Genomic DNA, 12,321 nt, shown 5'->3' on the forward strand with positions numbered 1-12,321 from the left:
TGTTGAGCATGTTTTTCATATGTTTATGGGGCACTTGTTAAATGCATATCTCAAAATGTCAGAAAGATATCAAACTACTGATCTAATATCATACTTGGAAAACCAGAAACATAAGAGCAAACTAATTCCAAACCTAGCAAAAGAAAAGAACTAAAATCAGAGCAGAACTACAAAATTAAGACCCCAAAATCCAGGGAAATAATCAACTTAACCAGAAGTTGGTTTTTTGAAAGCATAAATAAGATTGATAAACCACTGTCTACACTAACAAAGAAAAAATGACAGAAGATCCAAATAAGTACAGTCAGAGATGACAAAGGTGACATTACAACTGATCTCACAGAAGTAGAATGATTCTGAGAGACCCTTATGAACACCTCCATACACATAAACTAGAAAATCTAAAGGAAATGGATAAATACCTGGTAACACACCACCTCTCAAGATTGAATGAGAAAAAAATTGAAATCCTGAAAACACCAAGTTTTGAAATTGAATCAGTAATTTAAAAAAAAACAACCTACCAACTAAATAAAGCTCCAGACCAGATGGATTCATGCCAAATTTTACTAGATGTAAAAAGAAAAGCTGGTACCCATTCTATTGTAACTCTTCCAAAAAAAAAAAAAATGAAGTCGAAGGAACTCCTCCCTAACTCACTCTATGAACCAGTATTATCGAGATACCAAAACCCGGAAAAGATACAACACAAAAAGAAAACTACAGGCCAATACACCTTATGACCCTCAACAAAATACTAGGAAGCTAAATATGGCAGCACATCAAAAAGTTAATTCTCCAGCTAAGCTTCATTCCTGGGATGAAACTGTTTCACCAAACACAAATCAATAAATGTGATTCACTGCATAAACAGAATTAAAAACAAAAAACACATGATGATTCCAATAGAAGTGGAAAATTCTGCTATGAAATTCAACATCATGCTAAAAATCCTAAATAGACTAGGTATCTAAGAAACATATCTCAAAATAATAAGAGCCATCTATGGTAAACCCACAGCCAACATCATACTAAATGGGCAAAGTCTACAAGCATTCCTCTGGAGGACTGGAACAAGCCCAGCCTCACAACTTCTATTCAACACAGTACCGAAAGTCCGAGCCAGAGCTATCAGGCAAGAGAAATAAATAAAAGGTATCCAAAAAGGAACAAAATAAGTCAAACTATCTCTCCTTACTGATGATATGATTCTACACCTAGAAGATGCTGAAGACTCCACCAAAAGGCTCCTGGAACTTATTAAAAATTTGGCAAAGTTTCAGGACACAAAATCGATGTATAAAAATCAGTAACATTTCTATGCACCAATAACATTCAAGCTGAGAGCCAAATCAAGAATCCATTTACAATATGCAATCCCATTTACAATAGCACACACGCCAAAAACAAAAAACAAACAAACAAAAAAGCAAGGAATACATCTAATCAAGGATGTGAAAGATCTGTACAAGGAGAACTACAAAACACTGCTAAAAGTAATCAGTAATGACACAAACAAATGAAAAAATACCCCGTGTTCATGGTTTGGAAGAATCCATATCATTAAAATGGCCATAATGCCCAAAGCATGCACAGATTCAACCTATCAACCTACGAATGTCATTTTTCACAGAATTAGAGAAAATCTATACTAAAATGTATGTAGAATGAAAAAAGAGGTTGAATAACTAAAGCAATCTTAGAGAGGAAATAAAAAAAGATGGAGGCATCATGTTACCTGACTTCAAACTATACGTATGTCTACAGTAACCAAAAACAGCATGGCAGCATTGCACTGGTAAAACAACAACAATAACAGACACATAGATCAGTGGAACAGAATAGCAAAACCAGAAATAAAGCAACATACTGACAGCCATCTAATATTTGATAAATCAACAAAAATAAGCAATGAGGGAAGGACCCCCTATTCAATAAATGGTGCTGGGAAAATTGGCTGTCCATATGCAGAGGACTGAAACTGGACCCTTACCTTTTACTATACACAAAAAAGTAACTCAGGATGGACTAAATATATAAATATAAGACCTCTGACTATAAGAATCCTAGAAGAAAACCTAGAAAACACCATTCTGGACATCAGCCTTGATAAATAATTTATGAGTGAGTCCACAAAAGCAACTGCAACAAAACCAAAAATTGACAAGTAAGATTAAGCTAAGGAGCTTCTGCATAGCAAAGGAAACTATCAACGGAGTAAACAGACAACTGACAGAATGGGAAAAATAAAGCGGAGTATTCTCCCCATGTGATAGTCTGAAATATAGTCTGAAACCAGGGGCACAATGCACTGCGGAAAGCCGTAGGGACCTCTGCCCTTGAAAGCGGGGTATTGTCCAAGGTTTCTCCCCATATGATAGTCTGAAATATGGCCTCCTGGGATGAGAAAGACCTGACCGTCCCCCAGCCCAACACCCGTAAAGGGTCTGTGCTGAGGAGGATTAGTAAAAGAGGAAAGCATCTTGCAGCTGAGATAGAGGAAGGCCACTGTCTCCTGCCTGTCCCTGGGAACTGAATGTCTCGGTATAAAACCCGATTGTACATTTGTTCAATGCTGAGATCAGAGAAAAACCGCCCTATGGTGGGAGGCGAGACATGTTTGCAGCAATGCTGCCTTGTTATTCTTTACTCCACTGACATGTTTGGGTGGAGAGAAACATAAATCTGGCTTACGTGCATGTCCAGTCATAGTACCTTCCCTTGAACTTAATTATGACATAGATTCTATTGCTCACATATTTGTTGCTGACCTTCTCCTTATTATCACCCTGCCCTCCTACTACATTCCTTTTTGCTGAAATAATGAAGATAATAATCAATAAAAACTGAGGGAACTCAGAGGCCGGTGCAGGTCCTTGGTATGCTGAGTGCCGGTCCCCTGGGCCCACTGTTGTTTCTCTATTAAAAAAAAAAAAAAAAAAGAATGGGAAAAATAGTCACGATCTATGCATCCAATAAAGGTGTGATACGCTGAATCTATAAGGAACTTATTCAACAAGCAAAAAACAACTCCATTAAAAGGTGGGCATAATACATAAACACCTACTCAGAATTTCTATTTGGAGTTTCTTCAGAATTCTCATCTAATAACTAATTAATACAATTGAATTATGGAATATGTGGATAATTTATATTATAAAATATATCAAAAATTTTATTAAATTATCCAAACTCAAAATAATCTCTAAGTAAAAAATTGGAAGTTTTAATTTAGTGGACTCACTCCTTTCTTGTCATAGTGTGGTAGTTCTCATACTGCATGGAAAGGTCCAAAACAATGTTAAGATGGCAAAAACATGTTTTGAAGAAGTAAATGCATTTGTATCATTACCATATTGGAACATTGCCTTTTCAAGTTAAAATTTGTTTATACTTTGTTGACATCTGGCCTTCAGTGTTTTCAAATTTCAAATGATTGTGACACCATCTTGTCAGTAAATGGCTCTTCATTGCTGGATGGTTATTTTAATTAAATGTATCTAAAGTGAAAATAATGTCTGGATGTATCCCAAGGACACTGAGCACTCCAAGTAATTTCATGAAGAAAACTAAAAATATGTTACTCACCGATAGCTTTTGTAAAGGTCAGTACAGGTGGAATTGTTCTTGCAAGGATTCATTTTACACTCATTGGATTCTTGTTCACAAAAATTTCCTTCCCAATCAGATAGGCACACACACTGGTAGCTCTAAGAGAATATGAAATTATATATTTTTAGGCTATTTCTTACTATTAAGCCTATAATACAGATATTACTCCTGGCTATTTTGATATCTCTGTCAATTTATAATTTTTTTTAGTTTTATAGAATGCCAATACTCCCCCCAAATGACTTTTACCACATTTTTAAAACCGTGTGAACAGTATTCTTTAGTATCTAATTAAATAAAGTTTTGTAGTAAGTCAATAGATTCTACAGAAGGTATTAAAGATTTATGCATTATGCTCACAATGTAGAACTATCATCTTTGTTAAATGTTTTAAAAGAAAAATAGCATGTTAGTCATATGATGGTAGATGATGGAGTATAACTAAATAACTAATTAAACAACTCAGCAACTAGCTCACAAGTTAAAAATACAAGTATAAATAAGGAAACTTTTGACAGATTTATTGTTACAGATAAATATTTAAAATAAATTAACAGACTTTTGGTTAATTAAAATCGTAAAACTTTTCATGGTGTTTTTCTGAAACAGAGAGTTGCCCTATGACAATGTAATTCAGAATGCTAGAGGTAAAATTTTGCTTTCCTAGTATTGGGCAAACAAACAAACAAAAGAAACACTTTAAATTACTCTGTGAAAATACTTTCTATATGAAAAATATTTTTGAAGAATAGAGCTCTTGTCAAAATTATATTTTGGGCTTTTGTCTGTAGAGAATCTAGATATAGCATTATAAAAATGGTAAAATCAATGTTAACTGTTATTTAAATCTGCACTTTTCAATACAGTAGCCACATGTGGCTATAAAACATTGAAACATGGCTAGTACCATTTAAGATGTGCTATAAATATAAAATACATATTGAATGTTGAAAAGTTAGTATTAAAAAAGGAATGCCAAGTATCTCACTAAAATTTTTTATTATTTACTTTTGGTTGACATGGAAATAATTTTGATATAAAGAGTTAAATGAAACGTACGATTTCAATTAATTTCATTTATTTCCACAGCTTTTTGTAGTGGTTACTAGAAAAGTTAAAACACAAACAGAGATCTCGTTTAATTTCTACTGAACAGAGTTGAGAGTTGAGTTAGATAATGCCAGCCCAGTTTCTCCATTTGCGGATAGAGTTAAGAAGTCTATATACTTATAAGCACAATGTGATGAGTAGGAGCCCTGAGATTACAGAACGCATCTTAGTTTAATACATCTCAACATCCTGTACAGATCTAGCACCCTATGTTTAATTAATGTTGATTAAATAAACAGAAAAGAACAAACATGATATGACCAATAATTTAAAGGTTGAAGTTAGTAGCCAAAACAAAATTCAAAATGATCTTTCATCACTTTGGTACATTTGGACAGCAAATTTTTTTTACAAACATAACAATGAAACATGATAACCAGAAGAAAAATAAATTCATGCTCCAAGTATGTGAATTTAGGTTACAACAGTTTAAATGTGTAAGAAGTTCTACTCAGTACTGTGCTTTGGTTGAACAGGGCCAATTGGTTTTCCATGCTAGGTATTAATAACTAGCTTAAAAGCACAAGAATGAGAGCCACCTTTTCAACATTGTGCTTTATTCCTGACACATATACTAGTCTCCACTCAGAATAATCTTTAAGGGTACTCCAGTTTTGCGGGATTTTAGCAGATTTTTTTTTCACATACCATGCTCCCTACATTGTTAACTTCCTCCATGAGTGTGGTAACATTTACAGTTTTCATTGGTTGCGTTTGGCTTATTTTTTCTTTTTTTTCTTTTTTGTAAACATTAAAAGAGGACTTACATAAAAATTGAATATAATGATTATATTTTGTTTTATGAATGTGCTATTTAAAATGAAAGCAATTCCACAATAGGCAAGACAACATCAGCTGTGGTGAATGGGAGAAAATCATCCCACTCAGTAGCATAAATGGCATATGCATAAAATCTTCGGGACATGCCCGTTCGTTATGTTCTGAAATTTCTCATATTATGGGGTATAAATTATTTATGTAAAGACAAACGCATAAGCACACTGCTGATTTTTATTTTGATGCCTCAATAATATTTTGAAACAAATTTAGTGAGTCAAAAAGTCAGTCAAATTTTTCCTATTAAATTCATATATTTCTTAAACGCTAGTAACTATTGGTATTTTCAATAACTTGATAATTAGTAGAAAATTATCAATTTCAGGGTATCATTATCATTAAAGTATCAGGTACTATAGCAGTGAATTCCAGATATGATGAACTATATACAAAAAGAAAACATAAAAGGATGAAGAAAATATAATTTAAAAAATTAAAATTTAAAAATGTAAATGATGAAGAGAACAAAAGTGCACAGCAACTAAAAATAACCCAGAGTTTGAGAATTTTTATTCATCAGTATCTTACTTGATTCAAAAGCATTTTCCTGAATTTAGACATTCTTGCTGCAAAGCAGTTTCTCATTCAACATTGAATAATTGATTCCAGTAATTTAAAATAACTGTTACTTAAATTTGCACTGGTCAATACAGTGGCCAGAATAGTATTAAATAATATTAAATATTTTATTTAATATTATTAAATATCAAATATTAATACTTATTAAATATTTTTAATATTAATTATAAAAATAGAAATTATATTCCACTAGAAAACTGAAATATAATTAATATTAATATTTAATATTTTAATATTAAACATTAAGTAATTATTGAATATTAATATTAAATATTTAATAATATTAAATAATATTAAATACTAGTATTAAATAGTATTAAAGTAAAATACTATTTTTAAAAGCATATTTTGAGCCAATTTTGATGGAAAAGGAAAGTATTATTAAAATGTATTTACCAAAAGGAGTAAAGGTTTACATTATTTATTAAATTAGAATCTTATCATTTTTTAACTTCTCACTACAAAGTAGACATTACTCTTCCTACTAAACTTAGATAAAACAGTAGTTTGAAAATATGCATGAGACAGGAAAGACAGAAGATGATAAAAACACACGTCTACAATATTGAACTCTGCAGCCAGTGAGAAAAAAATAAAGACAAAGCTGTCAAGTTTGATAGTTGTAAATGCATAAACTATATAGTAGTTCACTTTTTCAGATCAACAGCCAGATATTTTAAATTTTTCTTATCAGTAACAGATGTACTAAAGTAAGATGGATAGCATAATTGTGAACATGAATTTTCAAGTTAGATTTTCTTTAAACATTATCTCTGATGCTTATTAAATCTCTAGACATCTAGTATATTAGTTTTCTCTTACTGCCTAAAAAATTACTACAAATTTCGTGTCTTAAAACAACATAAATGTACTGTCTCACAGTTTCAATAAGTCAGTGTACAAGTGTCAGTCACCTAAATCCTTTGCTTTCAGTCTCACCATGCTGAAATCAAGGTACTGACTGGGATGTGATCTCACCTAGGAAATAGAGTTCTCTTCCAAGTTCAATGATTGTAGCAGAATTCATTTCATTCTGCCTCTAGGACTCAGGTCTCATTTTCTTGCTAGCTACCAGGTAAAGACTACTCTCAGCGTTTAGAAGGTATTCGCAGGTCCTTGACACATGGCCTCCTCCTCTCACAGCATGCCAGTTTGTTTTTTTAAGGACAACAGGAGAATCTCTGCTGTTACCTCTTGTTTTGTTAAAGGCCCATCTAATTAGGGCAGCCCATGTAGGACAACCACATGTTTGATTAAATAAAAGTCACTTATTGGGGGTGTTAATAACACTGTAAAATCTCTTTCTACATATAATATAATCATGGAAGAAGTATCATATTTACAGGTTTCACTCACACCCAAGGGGAGATTTTACAGGGCATATACACCAGGAGATGGGAATCTCGAGGATCATCTTATAATTTTGCCTTTGATATCTACTAATCTACTTAATTTTTCCAAGTAACCTACTCAAGTTCTCTAAGCCTCAGGTGCCTTCATATGTAAAGTACTAACAATTTATACTTCATAAATATACTTACGACTTGAAGGTAGTAATAACTATAATATTCTTAGCCTAGCGACAAATAATTATCATTAATTAGTAATAGCCATTACCTCTAGGCAAAACAGTCTAGATCTAACAACGTCAAAGAATAATTGACAGAAGTACCACGATTAGCTCAAACCTATTGATCAATACATTACTTATTTTTATAAACATTTATGCCATATAATAAGAGATAACCAGACTAGGAAAAACAAAGAAGGAGGAAGAGCAAGAGAATCCAGCAATATGTAATTTATGAACACAGACTTACATGACGTGGATTAATATAAGAAAATATAAATGAGGAAAATGTATTCAAGATGAAATAGAAAATCATACTAAATCAGTAGACATTTAAAAATATACCAAAGGAGGGAGATTTGCTAACATAGACTCAAACAAAATTACTCCCAAGAATTTATTTATTCTCTTATGCCACATAGGTGAAGAGAATAGAAAAACAGGAAAAACTACTCAAATTATTTTTTGAGACTATCAAAACCTAGCTACCAAATTCTAGCAAGCATATAACAACAAATAGAAATTTAGTCAATGTTTTTAGGATCAAAAAGTCAATTTTTTTCAAAAAAACATAAATTTAGATAGTCAAAAACAGTAATGTATTTAAAATACATTATATAGTTTGAGCTGGAAATATGCCAGAAATGGAAATATGCCTCAACACAAGAAAATCTTTTAGAGAAAGAAAAATGGTTTTATCATTTCAGAGCAGAAAAATATTTTATAAAATTCAATACACATTCTAAAAATTTCTTTTAGCAAATGAAAACAAAATGGGAATGTACTTATATTAACAACAACTACCTACAAAATGATTTTAAAAAACCCTGTCAAACATCAGTTTATCAAAAACAAATGTAGAAACTGAATAAAAAATATATACACATATACATATATATATATATATATATATAGTTGAATTGTTACAAGAACAACTGAAGTTGACTAGATCTTCTAAAGCTAAAGAGATAAGAAGCAAGCAAAGTTAAGACTACAGAGGGCTCTGCTTTTCAAACCAGGACATTTGCCCATTTGCTTCCAGATAAGTAGTTGCATCTAGATAAGCAGAAAGTAGTAGCTGGAGTTTGCAGCAGCTTCTTTGAATGAAAAGAAAACACTAGCATTCAGCTTGGTCAAGGAGATTAGGTCCGTGAAGAGAAGAACAGAGAAGTGAGCCCACAATTTGATCAGCCCTATTCTATAGAGGCTCTTGTTCCCTTTCAACCTTGTATTTATAGTATGAAATTACACAAAAGTAAAGCATTAGCAGTCTAGTAGTGCAAGGAAGATAAAAGTTGGAGTTTAGGGCCAGCAATATCTTACAGTCTTGTTAAACACTTCTAGCTTTAAATGAACACAACAGAGGGGCATATCTTGAAGAAAAACCAGCAAAAAAACAAAAACAAAAACAGCTTTAACGGCATGAAAACCATACTTGCCTAAAATGTGATCATGCATTCCTATTCTGTCTGCCAGAAAAATAAAAATAAAAAATCCTCTTTGGAAGACGTTAACATTAGATGGAGCTTTTCAAAGTTTGAAACAAATGTCTGCCATTCAATAAAAAAGTTTCTTAAATGCTGATTACCAAATGTCAAGAGACAAACTGACAGTAGAAATATACTATTGAGATACTGTGATTATTGGATAGAGATTTTAAAATACTTATGATGAATACCTATAAAAATATAGAAGACAAATAGGGAATTCCACTAGAAAACTGAAATCTATAAAAGAGACAAAGAAAAACTCTGAGTTTGAAAATTATAACCTGAAATTTAATGACTTAATATATTATTTTAATAATAGACATATTAGACAGAATTAATAAACTTGCTAGTAAAAGATATACAGATTGAAATATTTATATAAAGGATATAACAGTCATAAAAGAAAACAAAATATGGGAACTAATGAAAATAGCCATTATTTGTTTAATTGGAGTATCAAAAGCGAAGGTAGAGAAATTGGGCAAGAACAATATTTGAAAAATTGTTGCCTGAGAATTTTCAAAAGATGGCAAAAAGAGAGTGACCACAGATTTAGAAAGTTCTTGAGACCAATGCTGGATACATAAAAATAAAACTTTATCTAGATTAAAACTTCTGAAAATGAAAGACAAGGAGTAAATCATACAGGCAGCCAATGAACAAAGACATATTATCTTCAAAGGGACACAAAGATCACAACTTACTCCCCAGTATCAGAAGCAAGAACCCAATGAGCCAACATCATAATGGAGTGAAAGAAAATAACTGCCAATTTAAACTTCTATACCCAGTAAAAATACACTTCAATTATGAAAGCAGAACAAACTCACTTTTTACAAAAACAAAACCTGAGAACTTACTGCAATGTTTAAGATTGTGGGAATTTGTTGACAGATGACCTGGATTTAAATTCAGGCTCTAAGAATTATGACTTATATAATTTTAAGCATGTTACTTAATTTCAAGGCACATCAGAAGTAATGCTACCTGCCCGACGAGGGTATAAGAAGTACAGCACTGAGTATAGGACGTAGTGTAATATCTAACATAGTAAGACAACCATAAATTTTAACTAAAATGTTCTCATTTTAGTGACTTGTCCAGGTAAGCTAAACTACTTCTCAGTCTCTGTGATGTTTGTTTCCTTTACTTTCTTCCACTTGGAATGACTTTGTCTACTTCCACCAATCCCTGACCATACTTTCCCAGTTTTATCCACCTGCAAATGTCAAAACAAGTGCCACATAGTACCTGAAGCTTTGATAATTTCCTTCAGCATACCTTCTCTTACTTACTGTTTTAGATTTTATGATACATTTAAAGCATGTTAGTTACTTATGTACATGTAAGCTGTATTCTGCTTAGTGCTTATTGTATTTAAAAATATCTTAATTATATTATTGCGTATTTCTCTAGTTTCTAAAGTATAAATTCCAAGAGGGCAGAAACTTTCTTTACTTTGTTCAACAATTATCATCAATAATAACATCTGGAATAGTGTCTAATGTTTGACTGAATAGGTGCTAGAGATTGGAACATCTATAATGATATTCATTGGTACTAATATAGTCATGGAGGATATTTTATTTATCATTTCTAGATATTTAATAATCTTATTTTCCTAACAAGAAAAAGACTTTTTAAAAAGAATTCATTTAAATAATCATTTCATTACGATCAACCAAAAGCAGTTCTATAAATGAAGAATTAAAATCCCCATTGAAAGAAAACTTGGATTGCTTCCATTTTGAAAAGTTTTTGTACATTAGAATTATTGTATTTTATTCAGTCTTAGCCACAATTTTTTACTAACATGTGTGCTTCGTGAAACTTTCTATTAGATTACTGAAAATGTAGATATATACTGAGAAAAATAGAAATTTCGAATTATAGTCTCTTTCTGATCATTATTTATGTAATTCTTGAAAGAAGGACAAATATTTTTCTTTGCATTAATAAAAAAACTTTTGAAGTAAAATTTGTAATGAATTTAATCCTTGTAAAAATAAAGGGCTCTCCCTATTGACTTATTGTCTCTTTTATTTAAATGTTATTTTAAGTTTTCACTTTAATTCATAAATACTTATAGAGTTGGCTATAGACACAAAGGTTTCCAAATACTGAATGCTGATACTCAGGATTATACATAAAAACACTAATCTTTATTCATAAAACAAACAGAACTATCTTAATATGATTTCTTTCAGCAAGAGAAAATGATTTATCTTGGTGCTTTAAATCTAAAGTAAAATAATATGTATTATTCTGACAGAAAGTAAATGGAATATTTAGAAACAATTTCTATAAAAAGTTACAAACACTGAATTTGATTGAACATATTTTGAAATAAGGCAAAGAAAATACACTTTACAATGAGTGATACTTTCAAGGCAAAACTTGTAGAAAAACACAATTTCTTTTACTTGGGAAAATGTAATACAAATACATGAAGAATATGAAAAGTCACATGGTAGATGAAGATAATATAGAGTATAAATCAAGCTATACTGGATTTTGAAACCATTTTCTAAAGAAAACATAAACCTCTAAGAAACTTAGTCATTGTTTCCATGTGATTATACTTTTCATTAGTAACAAAAAAAAAGCAAATGATCATTTTAGTGCCTAATATTCCAAATGAGAAAACAAACATTAAGTATAAATTTCCACTGGTTTTATTTCCTATATCTAGTAAATCTACTATCAAAATAACTTCAGCTGTTTGTCTACTATGCTATTTTCAATTTATAGTTTTTGTTAGTAATCTTCACTTATAATTTAGTTCTCTTACGGCATGCCCTACCTTCATAAACCATTTGTGATCCTTTTTAAGGGTTCCTTTACCTTTAATGTTGGTTTAAAAAAAAAGAATTTAAAACTAGAAAAAAGAAGTTTAGACTAACTGTAATAAACCATGGGAAAAAATAACTCATCTGTCATTGATGTGTACTGCTCAAACATATTTATTATGTTTTGAATATTATCTTCCATATTGACTCAATTTGACAATTAGAGATATAGTCTAATACCCAAAGCTTTTTCCCTAGTACACAAATAATAAGAATATAGAAAATATAATCTTGTATGAGATGATCACATAAAGATGACAGTATATAAATGTAA

At 31.1% G+C, this 12,321-nt stretch overlaps 1 protein-coding gene across 1 annotated transcript in view; it reads right to left on the bottom strand.

The window, feature by feature from the left end:
• LOC100974207 (eyes shut homolog) overlaps positions 1 to 12,321 on the bottom strand; it is a 1,877,183-nt gene that overhangs the window by 1,132,608 nt on the left and 732,254 nt on the right. The window contains exon 14 of the mRNA XM_063605324.1: positions 3,589 to 3,710. Coding sequence (XP_063461394.1) covers positions 3,589 to 3,710 — 122 coding nt within the window. The remainder of the gene's footprint in view (positions 1 to 3,588; positions 3,711 to 12,321) is intronic.

The sequence above is a fragment of the Pan paniscus genome, chromosome 5 (genome assembly GCF_029289425.2).
Source record: "Pan paniscus chromosome 5, NHGRI_mPanPan1-v2.0_pri, whole genome shotgun sequence".
Lineage (NCBI taxonomy): Eukaryota > Metazoa > Chordata > Mammalia > Primates > Hominidae > Pan > Pan paniscus.